The sequence below is a fragment of the Electrophorus electricus genome, chromosome 13 (genome assembly GCF_013358815.1).
Source record: "Electrophorus electricus isolate fEleEle1 chromosome 13, fEleEle1.pri, whole genome shotgun sequence".
Lineage (NCBI taxonomy): Eukaryota > Metazoa > Chordata > Actinopteri > Gymnotiformes > Gymnotidae > Electrophorus > Electrophorus electricus.
The window spans coordinates 2,692,330-2,710,672 of NC_049547.1; the positions used below are offsets into that span (position 1 = coordinate 2,692,330).

General features: G+C 41.5%; 1 protein-coding gene and 1 pseudogene across 3 annotated transcripts in view; one reads left to right on the forward strand and one right to left on the reverse strand.

Annotated features, from left to right (window-relative positions):
* The first annotated feature begins 571 nt into the window (after window positions 1-571).
* LOC118242341 lies at window positions 572-7,666 on the forward strand (annotated as a pseudogene).
* Window positions 7,667-12,247: 4,581 nt separating this feature from the next.
* LOC113574131 (connector enhancer of kinase suppressor of ras 3-like) overlaps window positions 12,248-18,343 on the reverse strand; it is a 41,598-nt gene continuing 35,502 nt past the window's right edge. The window contains exons 16-25 of one of the 3 annotated variants that reach the window (XM_035532889.1): window positions 17,947-18,000; window positions 17,555-17,594; window positions 17,296-17,465; window positions 17,100-17,173; window positions 16,771-16,842; window positions 16,618-16,679; window positions 16,369-16,484; window positions 15,422-15,704; window positions 13,352-13,542; window positions 12,248-13,219 (exon numbers count right to left, since the gene is read on the reverse strand). In XM_035532889.1, the coding sequence (XP_035388782.1) occupies window positions 13,022-13,219; window positions 13,352-13,542; window positions 15,422-15,704; window positions 16,369-16,484; window positions 16,618-16,679; window positions 16,771-16,842; window positions 17,100-17,173; window positions 17,296-17,465; window positions 17,555-17,594; window positions 17,947-18,000 (1,260 nt within the window). In that variant the 3' untranslated portion in view covers window positions 12,248-13,021. The other 2 variants (XM_035532890.1, XM_035532891.1) reach the window with 2 other exon arrangements.

Genomic DNA, 18,343 nt, shown 5'->3' on the forward strand with positions numbered 1-18,343 from the left:
CTTTCTGGGTGGGGATCACCCTGGGGATGATACGGTGATGTGTGTGTGTGTGTGTGTGTGTGTGTGTGTGTGTGTATATATATATATATATATATATATATATGCCTGCAAATGTAATAAAATGGTTGAAAGTGCAATAAAGTGCTTAAAAATATGGAGGTATAAAAAAAATGTAACAGATGTCTGTGGTCACTGGTGTTCATGTTTTAATAGCTTCTGCATCCTTGTTTCTTCTCATGCCTCTTCAGTGCCTAGTCCAACACTGCATCACCTGCCTTAAAAAGTCACACAGTTGTTTCCCAGGCCATAGCATAGAAGAAATCCTGCTATGCATATCATATCACAGTGGCACTTGGGTTAATACATTAGTCTGGGTTTGTTAACAGATTCTCATCAAGATTTCTTGGTCTGTACTACTAACATTTCATCTGCATGCTGGATCCTTAAGTGCCCTGTTGTGTGTGCTGGGAATGGTCCTTGGAAATGTTCAGTGAATGCAAAACCCAAGTGTGACATTTCTGTATCTGCAACCTTTTTACTTTTATTTAAAACAGAATAAACCCATTTAAAAATGCCTCCCCCTGGAGTGCGCCTGAATATAGTTAGAGAGCGACAGGAAGGCCATGGTGTGGGCACGCTTCAGAACCCCGAGATGTTCCTGGGCCAGGACTATGAGCTGCTGCAGCAATATTATCTTATCAGAGGCAGGAGGTACATTGATGATATGTTTCCACCGGACAACAGATCCGTCGGCGAAAACCTCCTGTCTCCTGAACAAATGGCTCAAGTAGAGTTCAGGCTGCTGCAGCAGTATTGTCTCAGAGGCATGAAGTATAATGACAAAGAATTTCCACCGAACAACAGATCCTTCGACATCAACCTCTTGTCTCCTGAAACAAATGGTTCAAGTAGAGTGGATAAGGCCAACGGTATAAAAATAGTAAATTATTAGATATTAAAATTAAATTAATCCTAAACTTGTCTGTCTATTAGAAATTACACTACTCTGAAATGACTTAAGATGTACAGTTCTTTTGATTACATGACTACAGTGAAACTGCGTTCATGTGATTATCCAAAGGTTAAGTGAATGTTTACTTTGAATGATGAGAAATGCAAAAAACATATATATATATTTACATGACTAAATCTAGCACCACGGACCACATACATGTAGTGATTATGAGTTACTGTACTTAATGGTTAGGGTTAGTGCTCCAGCTTTACTCATGTCTGCTCATACCCAAATTTCAGGAACTGGTGCCATATGTTTGCTGAAAACATCCTACTTTGATATTGCCCAGGGAGAACTGGGTAAGTTCACAACTATAGACTTATTGACTACATGCAGTTCTAGTTCAAAACCATACACTGATTGACTAAATTATATTATTAGTTGTATTTTCTTCTACAGTGTAGCAATAGTATTTTGGGCTTTATGCAGAATATAAGAAAAAAACATCAATTGATAATTATCAATTGATCAATTGATATCAATTCTATCAATCTCAAAAATATATAATTAACCTATGAGTACAACAATTCTATAAAGCTCACTCACACGTTTCTAACACAAATCTGGATACACAGAACCAGTCACCAATTCCATGTATTTTTGTTTTTTTCAGGAAACTGCTGTTTTTTAGCTGCACTTGGTGCTCTGACATTTCAGAAGCACATAATGGAAAAGGTCTTTCCCAAAGAATAGTCATTTCAGAAGAACTATGCAGGAATATTCCATTTCAGGGCAAGTATTTAAAGCTTATGAGTCGATGCTTAATTTGTGTAACCAAGTTACAACATGTACCAAAGATACAATGCTTATGTGTTTAATAAGATTAAATAATAATAATAATAATAATAATAATAATAATAATAATAATAATTAATAAGACAGGTCCCAGGTTTCCCAGCAAAAAACATTAGTACAGACATAGCATGCCCAGTGTTTATATAAATGCATAATTCCTTTCCTTCTAGTATATTTGTCAGTTCACTTTGTTTGTTTGTTTTTCTTGCTGAATTGTCTTGCTGTAATTCCATCATGACTCTCAGTTCTGGAGGTTTTGGAAATGGGTTGATGTTGTGATTGATGACAAACTATCAACCCTCAGTGGTGAACTCATATTTGTAAAACCAAAAACACCTAATCCTCAAAATGAGTTCTGGCCTGCTTTGCTAGAGAAGGCATATGCCAAGTAAGTCCTAACTTGTTAATATTTTCACATAAATCTAATTTTACATTTTCACTATTTGGAAAATATGTATGCACAGATAATGCAATTTATCTATTTTCCAGAGCTTGTGGATCTTATGGAGACATGATAAGTGGCAATGTGTCTGAAGCCCTAATGGATTTTACAGGCGGTGTACATATGAAAGTCACACTGAGAAGCACACTGACAGGGCTGTGGGACCTGATAGATGGAGCTGATAAATTCAACTCTCTGATGGGTTGTAGTACAGCTGGAAAGGTAAATTCACTGCTAATTCTACTCTGTGATTCTATTAGCAGCTGCTAAAAACATTCTCTAAACATGCTTGCATTATAGTCAGTATTATAGCAATAGAACCATAAAACTTTACTGTAACCGCTCTACCCCTTGCAAAACGTTTGAGGTAGTATTTAATTGCTATTCATAAAATTACTGTGGTGATAATTAATGCACCGGTGTCAACTTACCGCTGTGTTAAATGTACCTGTGCCCTAGGCAACAGCCAATCAAAATCAATGTGTAAATGAGGCCTTGCATATTAAAAACCCACCCAAGAGACTGAGCGACTGAAACCCAGTCTTGAGTCCAGTGGTATGTTGAATGCTGCCCTTTACATAAACACGTAATGCTTTCACCAAGACGGGAACTTCATGGTTGCGTTGAGTTGATGACTTCAACAGCCTGCTTCTAAATCATGGCAGCAAACCCTTCTCTGTCTTCAGTCAGAGAAGTCAAACTTTTTTATGGTTTATTCATATATAACGCCTACATTTGCATTGCTTAGGGCAAACATTTGTGGCGTTCTGAGATCCTGCCCAAGAAAGTAACCTTCCTTTTGGTTATCATACAGCAAACAGAAAATGTGTGAACTTTGTTAATGACTTGTGTGTGTGACCAAACATTGTTAGAGAAAAGATAATCCAATCCACACTGGATTCTTACCAGCACATTTACCATATGTTCAGGTGGTGTTTCAGGTGATATGTTCAGGTGGTGTTTTTGTATTATGAATTGCTAACGACACGCAAAAGAGAGCAAAATGTGGTCGCATCATCTTTCACAAAGCTGATAAAATAAAAGAAATAAACAAAATTAATGAATCTGGCATAGGTTTTATGAATTTGGCTCAGAGTTGCAAGCTTTTGGTTCCACTAAAATGCACGTCTAATAGTGGTGGCCAATGACTCAATAACACCGTAAATGTAAATAAAGAGTGCAAATAAAAGGAAATAGTGAGCATTCTGCCCCTTTGTGAGTGATGTTATATGTTTAATCAAGTTCATGAAATCGTATCGAAATTAAAGAGAAGACACTGGACCATTCTAAAGGCCTTTTAGCCATCTGAGGATGCTGTAATGACGAGACGTAACGAGGAAGTAGGATGCCGAGGCAGGTCTCCGTGATAAAGGGAAGTATTTATTTAAAACAAAATACGAAGAACAAGGACAAACCACACTAGACCAAATTGATGTGGCAAACAGAGAAACTAGAAATACTTGAAGTAAAGCACACCATGTCAAACACTGACAAAGACAAAGACTAGCATACAAACACTTAAATATACACTCTAATGACAACTCTGACTGGGGACCATGTAACGCAAAAATTATAAGAGAGGAGTGGCATTGTAGACACACAACCCACACCAACACCAACTCAGTGGAGGAGCGGTCTGTGGCATGACGGTTGCTTTCATACGGTGTGGCGGGGCAGTGGTAGCTCAGTGGTTAAGGTACTTCACCTGTAATTGGAAGGTTGCTGGTTCACTGTTAACCCTCCGTTGCTCAAGTTGTACTCAACTATAATTGTAAGTCTCTTTGGATAAATGTATGCATACTTGGGTCCTTTTTACCTTTGATGAAACCAGTTTGTAACCAAAACGTCTCTGAGGATCAGGGGCTTCAAATCCCTGTTATTATTTTTTGTTGCACTAGTCACTATGAGATCCTAAACCTCAGAATGCCATTATATCCCATTCTAACGTCATATAGTGACACACCTGAGCTACCATCATATTCATATTAATATCCCTAACTCTCACCAAATCATAATCGGCTGGTAAAACAAAACAAACTTCACTATACAACCCCGGATCAACCCTGATTCCTCTACTAACACATAACACAGCAAAACCACACTACTGATTCCCATTTTCTGAAACGGTGTAACCTGGGTGTGCAGTGCCACAGTGACAAATGTATGAGTAGATCATTTTGCAGTGTTGTTTCTTCAGTTTAATATAGCAATGCTCTTTTCTCTCCCTTTCTCTGCTTTAATTTGCTCTTGCTGTCTTTCTTCCTCTTTCCCCTTTTCTCTCTTCCTCTCTTTAAAATGGACCTTAATAGTCTTGTGCAATGCAGCTGGATTTAGTGTCATTAAAGTTCGTATTGTCCTCATGATGAGTAATGAAACCGCATAATGAATTCCTCTCCACACAAGGCACATCCAGTCCAGACCCATAAAGGGCCAATAGTCATATTATCTTTATGTAACTGTTTTTTAGGCAGACTTTAACCAGACGTTGCCCAATGGCTTAGTGGAGGGTCATGCTTACACCGTGACAGGGGTCACTGAGGTGAGTCTTCTTTGAAATGTTTCTGCATGTAATTAATTTGAGCCCTGGGTACATTAAATGATTTTTTTTAATGGAATGATTACTGCCTGATTGTGTTCAATAGGTAAGAAGCCAAGGTAAGCCGATTCAGTTGGTAAGGCTCTTCAACCCCTGGGGGGACACAGAGTGGACAGGAGACTGGAGTGACAGGTAAGATTTTTTTGCTATTCATAAGACTGTGAATACTGTGAGAATAGAAATACCCTGATATTTTAATGTGCTTATGATTTAACGTGGGAATGTATTCTTATTGATGATTAACAGTAGCCATATCTAGTTGTTTCAACTTGTTAGAGTTACAGTTAGACTTGGATACATGCCTTCTCCTCTGTGATTTTAAATTAAAACCAGAATGGAAGAAATATGTTTTATATCAATATAAAATAAACAAAACACATTCACACAACAGACTAATCAAATGGAAGAAAAAAAGGTTTTGTGTATTTAGGCATTAAAGGTAAGTCATAATTTGCCCTGGAGGCCTCCTCTTAATCTGCACTAAATGCCACATTTCAGAATTGTACACAACACATTGATTAATTGCAAAGCATGCAATCCCTAGATTGCCTGTCATTTAAACAGGCAGGTTGATTCATGTAGCACCTCTAAACTGAACCAGTTCTTCAACAATGGGTGTATGACTGTACCTCCCACCACACTCAAACCACACATCACTGCAACAAGCAAACTGCACTCACCCTTCCCCCTCTACTCCACTTCAGAGGCTAAGACACTATCAGTAGAAGAACAGTGAGCTCCTGTTCTCCAACCCATCCTTCTTAGGACCAATCCAGCATTCAGCATGGACACTAATGATACACTGTACACAGGAGAACACTACCAGCATGAATGGACCCAGGGTTCCTTATGAACATGCTGGGCTGCCTGTTACAGTAGATCAGGTGAAGACAGTAGCCATATCCAGTTATTTCAACTTGTTAGAGTTACAGTTAGACTTGGATACATGCCTTCTCCTCTGTGATTTTCTTCATTGGTGGGAGGGAGTCACACTAGCTTTATTAAAAAACTATTAACACGAACAGACAATCTGAATGAGCACCATAAAATAACACGAGACACACAAGTGCTAAAAACTCTTCACACAAACAGTGAGCACTGTAAACAGCAACACAATATACCTACGAGTGCAACAGGCTGTCAAGGAAGCTGGCGGCTGGATGTTTTTCCCATCTATATATCACTTGCGCAAACAATACTTTCCTGCCCCTTGTGACTGCACGCTTTAACACATCCGCATATCTCAGAGGTTTTTGATGGACCACTGCATTACTAGTCTGAGATAAAGGTGTTTGTTGATAAATGAGACCTTTTACCATATCTTTTCAAATGACATCATCTTCCATTTACTGGCATGACTGGCTGGTGCATTACTTTAAAATATGTACAAAGAACATGGCCAGATTTCTTGTCCTGTGGTACAGACAGTTGCAATTTACAACTGAAATTAAGAAATATGTCTAACAAAAGGGTTTTGTGCATTTACTATGCATTAAGGGCAAGTCATATTTTGCACTAGAGGTCACTGGTGTAGCGGTTTTAGCACTCTAAAGAAATTGTCCATTGTCCAGTGAATAAAATTAATTGGGGCATCACCCTGACTAATCAGGATCAGATACATGATAAAATAATAGTTATTTTTTTCTTCTTCTAAGCCCATATAATAACATGTCAGATATAATGTCATGTAGTAATCTGTCATGTAGTAATCTGTAAGTATGTTTATTTAATGCTCTCAGGTCACCCATGTGGGAAACTGTGAGTCCAGAAGAACGTGAAAGGTACCACAAAAATATCAACAATGGGAAATTCTGGTAAGAACTTTTCAAAATTTTAACCAAAGTTTTTTTTTTCCACATTAATCAAAATGTTACTTTACTATTGAACAAAAATTGTGTTTATATTTTCCACCAAGGATGTCTGTGGAGGATTTCCGCCAAACCTTTTCTAACCTGGACATTTGCAGCCTCTCCCCTGGATTACTGGATGGCTCGTCTGACAGCCAGTGGACCTCCGTACGCCATGAAAGGCGCTTGCTTGCTGGTACCTACCTAGAACCTGTTGGCCACCTGATGACAGGTAGACATGTTCTTATTATACTTAGAATACCAGAATAATAATAGCCATAATGCTTTTGTTATCACACACATCAGTCCAAGTAATATTTCAAATCTTTATTTGAAAATTTGTAATGTTTCAGACACTTTCTGCACAGTCCCCCAGTTTTGGGCCAAGGTGACTGCTGGCAGTGACCAAACACAGGGATGTTTGTGTCTCTCATGCAAAAGCCGATAAGAGGAACAGAAAACTCATCAGAAAACTTAATATTGGTTTCGGTATTGGTTTTCAGTATTTTTGAGGTCAGTGGCAGTTATCTTTATTTGGCTAGAATTTTGGATGAAAAAATTATTGTCTAATCTGCATTCCTTTGTTGTTATGTCCAAGTTATAGCTCTTGTTTACTTTTTTTTCAGGTCCCTCCTGAGCTTTGTTCAACTAAGCCACTTTGCCAATATGCACTCACTTAAATTTGAGAGCTTTTTAGTCTGCTGTGCAAATGTGTTTTGTTTATTTTATATTGATATAATTCTCAATTTCTCCTGTAGTTCAGAGGTTCTAGAGAAACACGCCAAGCCTCCTTTTTTGCCAACCGTTCTCCTGTGGCTTACACTAAGGATATGAAGAGTTGTCGTGAAGTGATGGAGTTCTTCAGAATGGAACCTGGAGAGTATCTCATTGTGCCATATACTTCCTCTCCAAATCAAACAGCTTCCTTCCTCGTGACCATTCTTTCAAAGACGGAGACCCAGACAGAGTAGGAGCTTTCATACAATGTGGATCATATTTAAATGTCTGCTAATTATCCATGAAAATATCTGCTGCAATGATCTGCATTATTTACATACATAAATTATTTCATATACATCAATTGATCAGTTTTATTTTTCTGTCATGTCATGCCATTATACCATCATTGCCTTGTGATCGTTGGCTGCATAGATGACTCAGTGCCGTCCAGCGCTGTCTGTCTTTTGTGATGTAGCAAACTAGCCTCAGACAGCCCATTCTGTGTCCCATGTTCTAATCAAACCAGCTGATTCTTGGTCTTCCATGCCCTCTGATGCCTTCCACAAGTCCTGTCATAACTGTGCCTTCAGTGTTGCCATGTGACTGTCCCATCACGTGATAACGCTGCCTTCAGTGTTGCCATGTGACTGTCCCATCACGTGATAACGCTGCCTTCAGTGTTGCCACGTGACTGTCCCATCACGTGATAACGCTGCCTTCAGTGTTGCCATGTGATTGTCCCATCATGTGATAACGCTGCCTTCAGTGTTGCCATGTGACTGTCCCATCACATGACCAAAGTAACATAACTTGCAACATTTAATGTGCTTCAGAGGCTCCCTTTCTGTTGTAGCCATCTTATAGACTTGTTCAGTTTGTCATCTTCATGTGTAGTAATTCAACCATCACCCTGTACATGACCATCCCTGACTTCACATCACTTACACAGTCCGCATCATTTGTTACTCAACTCCCCAAATATTTAAAGGGTCTACTCTCCTCGCCTTGCTTTAGCCTTCCCCTGTAATTTCACTTTGTCAGTGTTTGTCATTACTGTTGCTTTTGCTGCATTGATCAGATTCTTCTACTTTTTTTTTTTTTAACAGAGACACCTTAAGCTTCAGCATGGACCTTGGTGAGGTATTATATACAAATATACACATTGTCACGTAATGATTTCTGTAACTCCTTATATATTCTTTCCATCCCTTAGCTACACAGACACTCTTACTACACATGCCCTCGCAAACCACTTTATTTAAAAAAATTTACCTTCTAACTACACTTACTGGCCACCTCATCAGGTATACCTGTATTAGGTATATTTTAGATGTGAACAGATGTAGCCTCTGTATTGTAACGGTGAGCGGTAAGGAGGCGGACGCATGTTCGGAGAAGAGCGAGATCTAATGGAGGCAAATCCAGAATCAGAGTCATTAAGGCAGTCCAGGGTCACAGAGCCGACACGGAGAGCACAGGGATACATGAAAAACGAGACAAGGGCTAGGATACACGAGTAACTAAACACATGGAAGCACACAGGCAATGCAGGCTATAACAGAGACTAGGAAACACAGAGGCTAGGATAACACAAAGGCACAGAGTACAGAGAAACAACCATCAACACATTCAATGAACCGCAAAAGCACAGGCCTCAAGACAGGGTTTAAATGCATGAACGTGTTGAAAATCAAACGAGGGGAGGAGAAAACGAAACTATGGAATGGAACTGAAAAACACAAGAGAGGAAAAACACGGAACATGGAAGTTGGGAGGGACTGATCGTGACAATTGTCATGCCCAGTGCCAGCATCTTCTTATCGTGTTCATCACTGGTCAGTTGCTGATTGCTGGATGGATATTATTTGCATGGCAGATCATTCTTAACACAGAGTCAACAATGACATGATGGTGGTATGGTTGTGGGTGTTGAACTATATCAGGGTTGTCTGGTGCAGCAGTGTTGCTGGGTTTTTTCTTCAAAGGCAGGTTCAAAGTATTCCACCCAAATATATCTACCCAGCATTGGAACTGACCATTAGTGTTGGAAGATGGCTAGCAAAAAAATTGTATTGCTGTTGATGGGCTACAATGACTAACTGCATCCTTACAAAGTGCTTGAGGTGAGTGTATGGTGCTTGTAATTTGAAGGTTGCCAGTTCAAGCCCCACCACTGCCAAGTTGCCACTGTTGGGTCCCTAAGCAAGACCCTTAACCCTCAAGTTGTGTTCAGTCATAATTGTAAGTTGCTTTGGATAAATGCATCAGCTAAATGCTGTAAATGTAACATTACAAATATGTAAAACAGTGTTCCATATTTCTGTCAGTGGTCTGATCAGGTAAATGATCTTTTATAATGAATAATCATATCCACTGTAATTTATAACAGATTCACATCTTAAACACTTCCTATAACAGATTCATATGGAACACTTCTTTGAAACTAATACTCGGAAGTTTGTTCCTTTTCTCCTTTGCTGGAATTAGTACATAGACATCAATGCGGAGCAGCTTCAGAAACTTCTAAATGCAAAGGTCATCAGAGGTGAGCAGCTCCTCCTGTGTGATGGGTGACTTGGCTTTTCTGCCTGGCCTACAGCTTTGATTTTAACTGCAACTGTATGTTTCAGATGTATAAAACAGAGGAGGCTTCAGCTTGGACGCTTGTCACAGTATCATTGCAATAATGAATGTATCCTTTCCTGATTGGTTCTAAAGATATATAACTGCGTGACTTGAGTCTGGACTGGAATCATATATTACATGTACACAATGGCCTGAGATCAAAATGCTCTTTAATGGTCTTCTCAAACAGCTTTCAGTCACTGGAAGATTCAGCGCAAAAGAACTCTCTCCCCTTTTGGACAAAATCAATTTGCTCAAGGTGAGTGTGCAGGTTTGGGTTTGGGTAGGCTTTAACTGTCCAGCACATGCATGCGTCTTTGAGGGTCTTGTGGCCAGAGCAGTGGTAGTTCAGTGGTTAAGGTCCTTGACTTGTAATCGGAAGGTTGCTGGTTCAAGCCAAGATGCCACTCTTGGGCCCCTGAGCAAGGCCCTTAACCCTCAAGTTGTACTCAGTCATAATTGTAAGTTGCTTTGGATAAAAGTGTCAGGTAAATGGACATGCTTTGACCTTTGCAAGACATCTTCTGTGTGGACAGCAACTGAGATGGCATTCTGTATCTGAAGGAACTGCTGCATGCAGTGGAGGGCATAGGTTATTTTGACATTTCTGTCACAAATAACAGAAACAATACCTGGAATGAAGAAATGGTATTGCATTTCTGAGCTACTATACAATTAACTGGATGTGACATTCTGGGTACCTCCAAGTACAAGAATAGTCCCCTGAATGAGATGACTTCCCTGTATTATGCCAGGCTTGCATATCAGTGATGGCTTGCTGAAACTCATGACTATGCGCTATGGAGACACTAGTGGAAAGATCACGCTGGAAAGGTTCATCTGTCTGGCTCTTCCATTGGACTGCATGACCAGTAAGTATGATTATGGCTCTGAAATGAAAATTTTCATTTTCATTTTCATTTTCATTTCTCTGTTTAATAGAAACATTCAGAAAACTCTATGATATAAATTAAATATATCTTGAAGAAGATGGGGTAGATTTGTTTTTAAATTGCTTTTTTAAAAATCATAATCATGCTACTTTAAACATTTTTTTTTCCCAGGGACCATGTTATAGTGAATCTTCGCCTGCTGTGATCGTTAGTAGTGAAGTGCAAATTCCCTAACCTGCTCCTGTATGCATGTTTTAGTGGCTCTGCCTCACCATGTACTCTTGAAGTAGTGAGTAGACGGATGGCGAATGCAAAGCAATGTTTGTTTAATAGTCGACTAATTCTCATATCTCATGTGAGAGATAGGTTAGACTTACTTCTAAAATGCTTGTTAATTGTATTTACTTAAGGGAACAGAGGCATGCAAGACGTTTTTGCTCCTTGGCAGTGATGTTATAGCTACGGGTCTGTTTTTTGACCCCATGTTTCTTTAACAGCGGTTTCAACGTTGGTGTGTTCGGTTTGTCTGACCATTATTTATCACACCAGTCCTCAGACTCCACCAGATGGTGCCATTTTTGCTTTAACACAGGTCCCAGTACACCTTTGCCAACTATTCAGCGTTCAGATTAGTTCAGATATAAGCAAGATAGAGCAAAATACTGACCAAGGACTGTGCTGAAAACAGCTGTACTTAGTCTTAAGCCACACCTCTGCAAGCAGAGATGTAGTGATTCATCTGCAGTATCAGATTGCCACCTAGTGGCAGAAGAGCCCTTGTGTTTAAGGTTTTAGTGTACCCTCCCTCCAATAGTATTCAGAATATTTTTTTATTGTTGATTATCTCCAGAGGGCAAACTACTTTTGCTTGTTGAAACCGGCACAAAAACTTTTTTTTCTTTATCAAATATACGCCATGTTCATTCACTGATGTGATTTTTTAAAATTTCTCCATTCAATATACTGCATGTACCACATTTGCTCATCAGTAAAACCATCAAGCTGTTACAACTGCAGTTTTGTTAACAGAAGTAAGATAGAAGGTATGAAAAAGAAATTGTCAAAGTAAAGGCTACTAAGGTGGAGAGGGAGAGGTGTTGTTTTTGCATGACAAGACAGTGCTGGGGTTATTTCAGCTATTACAAGATACCATTCTTTATTCTTATTAATTACTGCTCAATTTTAATGTGTTTGACATACTTTTCTGACAGATCAACCTTTATGAACGCGTCATTAAAGCAACACAGACAACTATAAAATACAATTGTTTGATGTTCTTTTACATTTAAAAAAAACATGCTGTTCCTCGGCTGCTGGTATTTCGATCAAGTGTTTATTTTCCTATTTCACTAGAAACAGCACAGCCAGTAGAACCAAAGAACCAAAATCTACTGTACATGGTTTTAAATCAGTTCATTCACTAAAATATCTATTTACACCCAAATACAAAAGCAACAAAGAAAAAAAAAACTATACAAACTGTAGATCACAGAATTGTAACACCCTTTGTGTCAAGAGACTAAATGTTAACAGCATCTATCAAGTTTCATGTTTTGTGTGCAATGTTTCACAATGTTAGTGATGTTTTTGCACATCATGGCACAACAAATTAGCTCTAATCTCCACTATGGCAATTAGTTAAAGGATATTAATTGCTAACTGAAACATTACAATATTAGAAAGTTATGCTGCAGACAGACAGACTTTTACAGCATAGTAAAGTTATGGTATGCATCCTTATGGACAGAAAAGGAATTGTCCAAAAATGCCCCCTATAATGTGAAGTGGAAATGAGCCATGCAAACTGACTCCAAACCTTTTTCGTAGACACTGATACTAAGGGAAATAACACTTAAGAAAGAAAAAACTAAACAAAACAAAAACCAAAAACAAAATAAACAAATAAATAATAAATGGGACAGTTCCAGCTTTAAAACATGATTTGTGTTTTGGGAAAAATACCTGAGAGGAAATGTTAAAACTCTTAAGCCATCAATAATGCTGTGCTGCAATAAACTTCATTTCAGTCTGACAGTGTCTTCATGAACATGTCTCTGTGAATAATCAGGTATGACGCCTGCGTGCTGCTTACACACTGGTCTCTGTCAGTGGGGTTGCTGCAGCTGTTAGGGCAGGGGCCTCAGGGGGCACGGACTGAGGGGGCTGGTGCAGATGAATCTCCTGCAGCAACACCACGTTGCTCTCCTTCCACCGTCTGTATTTGCTGGCAGTAAGGGACGGGTCAATCAGCACCTGGTCCAGAGTTAGCACATCTGCCTCCTTAGCCTAGAGCCAAACGCAAACATCACTCTCAATATATCTGTTAAGGCCACAGACAAAGCCCCAGGCACCACCAGAGACCCTGACACTTGGGCAGGCTTGCTGTGGTGACCAGTAAGAGATGTAGTGTAGGCTGACCTTCAGTGTGCTGTTGAGGGCTCTGATGAGGTGCAGCTTGTCATTGACTGTGTTGTTTTTGCAGCGCTTTATGAAGGACGCTCTGAACTCGCGTCTGGATGTTGGCCTCCGTTCACCAGTGGGAGACAGGCTAGCCTTTTTCAAATCTCTGTACAATTTCTCCATTTCATCAGCTGCACTTTCCTCACCATCTAAATGGGGTCAAATGTTTTTATTGGTGATTAATTACAAGATGTACAAGATGGCGCCGGTGAGGTCGGCTGCCGTCACGACTGCTCCGTCCACACGTGTCACTTTTTTCGCCCTTTTTGCTCTTCCCGCTACCCCTGATTTTTCCGCAGCCCTTTTCTCTAAACCACGACGCGTATCTCATACAGCAGAGATGCTCTTATTTCTCTTAATCTACATAGCACTCCCCTCAAGCCGTCTCCAACACCGGACCCAAGATGGCCGATGGAGATCCTGAGGGAGAACAAAGGACGCGACGCGAGGAAAAGGCCTCGAGGGAAGCGAGCCGGCGTCAGGAATAGGCTGAGGGATCGGGCACACCGAGCTCCCTTACTTAGCATCCTGCTAGCCAATGTCCAGTCTCTGGACAACAAGCTCGATGACCTCCGGGCCAGGATAAAGTTCCAGAGTGACATTCAGGACTGCAACCTCCTCTGCTTCGCCGAGTTGTGGCTGAACCCAGCAGTACCAAACCACGCCATCCAGCTGGCTGAGTTCTTCTCTGTTCACCGTATGGATAGGACGGCAGATTCGGGGAAGTCAAGAGACGGTGGAGTGTGTGTGATGGAAAACAACAGCTGGTGCAACAATGCCAATGTTGTTACTCTCACCCGCTCCTGCGCACCCAACCTGGAGCTGCTCGCCCTCAAGTTTCATCCTTTCTACCTTCCTCGGGAGTTCACTTCGGTCATCATCAACACCGTGTACATCCCACCTCAGGCTAACATGGACACTGCACTATGTGAACTTCATGAGGCTCTCACACAGTTTTAGGCACAACACCAGGACACTGCACTTATCTTCCACACCGCCATCTTCCTCATCCCAAAATATAAACAAAGGTGGAAACGGGAAGCTCCGGTTCAGAGGCAGGTTGCGCGCTGGACAGACCAATTGGTGGCCGCTCTGGATGACGCAGACTGGGACATGTTCCGGCACAGCACTGATGATGTCAACAAGTTTACAACAGGCAGGAGTAGGGTTTATTGGGAAACTGGTGGACGACACGATTCCAAGAACCACCATCAAGAAGTTTCCCAACCAGAAGCCCTGGGTGGACAAAACCATCCGCGAGGCTCTGAACTCTCGCACTGTTGCCTACAACGCGGGGATCAGCAGCGGGAACATGGACGAGAACAAGTCTGCGGCGTACGGAGTGCGCAGGGCGGTGAGGGAGACGAAGTGGCGCTACGGGAGGAAACTAGAGTCACAGTTCCAGCAGAGCGGCTCTAGATCCCTGTGGCAGGGACTACGGACGATCACGGACTACAGGAGACAACCCCCGGACTGATGAGTGCGGATGAGTCTCTGGCGAACGAGCTGAATACATTCTTGGCTCGCTTCGAGGCTACATCTAGCAGCGCTAATGCTAGCCGCGCTAATGGTGCTATCGGCGCAGCCAACGGCGCATGCGCAGAGCCCACCATAGAACAGCGCCCCCTCATCATCACGGAGAATGAAGTGAGGAGAGTGTTTAAAAGGGTGAATACCAAGAAGGCGGCGGGACCAGACGGTATCTGCGGGAGATTCACACCTTATGTACCCCTGTTTTTTTCCCCTCAGTTTGGACAGAGCACTCTCAAACCATTTCACTGCGAGTTATACTGTGTATGACTATGTATGTGACAAATAAACCAAACTTGAAACTAATTTACCCCCCACGAGTGCCTAGTGCCTTATTCGCTCAACAAAGCCTCCCAAGAGTTCTTTAAGACTATTAACACTCCTTTAAAGCCGTTATTAGTCAGTTTGACCTATGGAGAGTTGGTTTAGTCACAATGAATCAATATCAGATATGCACTTGATAAAATGAAGGCACCTGTGGGAGATATGCATGCTTACAGGAGTTGTGCGTGGTCAGACTGTTGGCTGACTGATCCTGCTGGTGCTCCATTGCCTGAGGGCCCCAAGACTGTGGGGCCTCCTCTGGGGCATCTCCCTGAGCATGGACTTGAGCGGAACAGGTCAGGGCCTCTGTAGCAGAGGCAGGGCTAGCCTGGGAGACCAGGTCCATCCAGGACAGGCGGCGCTTGGCCAGAGAGGAGGTGGAGCCACGGGAGGTCACGGTGCTGACGGGAGTGGCTTCGCTGGGAACCGGAGATGAGTATGGAGGAGGGAGGCTCCCCTGGAAAAACGGGGTAAAGTGTGGTGTCTGAGGCGTTGCTGTGACAACACTCATCACTTCCCATCAGTTTAGGACATGCAACGGCAAATTGGAAATGCAATAATTTTGTTATAAATGTGTTGGATATGGCAACATTTCTCAAAGCTGGATACGTTTCAGTGTATGCAATGTCAAATGTAGAAGAAGTTGTGTGTTGCTGCGTCAGTGGAATCTTACAGAATAGAAAACAGGTTAAGGTTTATTTTACATATGAAATTTGATTACTATACGATTGTGCCAATTCTACAGAATTTGCTTGGCTTTCACAGGACATAAAATTGCATTTTTATGGTAATGATTACAAAGCAAACTTCCAAAGTGGGCTACAGCAGTGACTTGATTTTGGCTGCCTTTAAAAATAATCAAACCGATCCTTTATTTTATGTTAATCCAGCAAAGATTTGCTTGCTTATTTGTAGGATTTTTGGTTGGAGATAAGGAAGACCTGGGCAAGAATCTTGGGGTTTCAAAGAGCCTTGCTCCAAGGCTCAGTGGCCAGAGGAAGCAGGACATCCCCAGAGTGACCCTGCATGCACAGTCTTTACCAGGAACAGTGTGCATTCAGCTACTGCAAGAAACTGCTGTAGGTTCTAGCCTAGGGCACTGCGTGGATGTAGGGACTCACTGGACGTCCAGGGCTGTCCGTATTCATTGGGCCTTTGGTGAGCTGCTCAGAGTAAGGTGGAGGTGGGGCCTCAGTTGACTCCACCTCCTCACCATCGCTTGCCTCACTGTAGCATTCTGGATAGTATCATCATAAACAAACTTTTACCATCTTATTTTCTGTATGTGTTCAGCCCTATGACTTAAATTACTGCATGGATCATATTCAAAACAGGCTGGACAATCGAATGCTAACCACACAAGGACTCACCCGCCTGATGGCTTGGCGCAGGCTCATACTGAATGGCTGCAAGACCAAGTTTGTTCAACCATCTGAAACAGACATCAGCAACAGAGTACATTCACACACAAGACCATATGGTTATGGCTTCCTTTCATTACTATGCAGTGCGAGCAACCTCACGTGTTCATCTCCTCGTTGTTCTCAGCAGCAAAGTAGAACATCATGAGATTTGGGTGGCATGCTTTGAAAGCACTGTAATGAAGCGGACAGAGTACCAGTGAGATTACTCCTATAGTACTCCAGCACACGAAGCATGATTGGAATCCTTTAAAATGGTTCTAATAACTTTATTAGCAGTACTGGGTTTGCTGAAGATGAATTCATCATCTGCTTTAGCTCTGGCAGTCTTGCGACTAATAAAAAACACCTTCATTTACATTAGTTTAAAAGATTCCTCTGTTTTGATCAATATTAAAAACAGTTGACCAAACAGAAAAGGTGTTACTCACTACTTCTTTTTGCACTCCATTGCCCGATCAATCAGAAAATCAGTCAAGTTAATGTACCCGTCTGCTTTCTCAGCCTAAGGACATAAGACAATTATATCCCTGAACTTATCATAAGCAAAGGACAAACGGCAAATTTTCCTTTTGCTGCATCACTCATGTCCTTGTGTACTTTAACTTTCCACAGAGGTTGGCTCACCATCTGGTTGGTGTACCAGTAGAGTGAGGTTTTCTTCAGAACAAACCAGTACTTCTTCCATTTAATTCCCAGGAACACCTTGCTCTCGTTCTTTCGGTAGAGCCAGCCCTGGTGGTCAGCCGGGTCCAGCTCCTTCACCGACACTCTCCGCCTACTCATTGCTGCATTGCCTGTTTGAACAAATCCATTCAGACCTCTGCCATATACTTCAAGTGAACGCAGCTCTGTGGCTTCTGTACGCTGTGATCTGCAGGCCTACCTCCTCGAGTCTTCTTCTTTGACTTGTGCCTCAGCGACACCTACAGATGCATGCATGGACAATGAGAATAGGAGAGAGGTTTGGTGGTGAGGAGGACTTCTGTCAGCACCTTCAGATCTCTGGACAGCTCAGCGGTTTTACTGGTAGGTGGTAATTGGTGTATTAACATCCCTACCTCAAACAACACCAAAGCACAAGCAAAACACTTCCCACCCAAGCCTTTTTGTTGTTTTTTAACTAAGTGCATTATTGTGCTACAAAAAAAATAAAATCTTCAGATCACTCAGTCCTTTTTATTACCTCATCAAGCACTTAAGATAGTTCTGTTTTTAGTGTTGAGATGGCAGCACTGCATGTAGCAGATTAAACTGTGTACGTGGCGGTATACTTACAGGGTTGTATTCATCAGCAGCCAATCGAGGGGCTAGTGAAATGGGGAAGGAGGCCTGAAACCAAAGGACATTGAGAAATGGGGTAAGATGACACTCACAGAAGCTGTTTGGCAATAGGGTGGCAAAGAATGAACCCAAACTGAGTCACAGAATTCAAATGTGTGTGCATAAAATTTGAGAAACCTCAAACAAGCCTCTTTCAGGAAGTGGTGGAACATGACACCCGAAACTGTATGTATACATAACATGAAAAACCCTATCTGTGCTGTAGCACTGTGCTGTTACCAAAAGAACAGACCAGCATATAAAGCTTGGCAATACATCATCTCTATGTGTGTGAAGAGCAGTGCTGCAAGATAGATCATGTTATGCCACAAGCAATGCATCATATGATTGT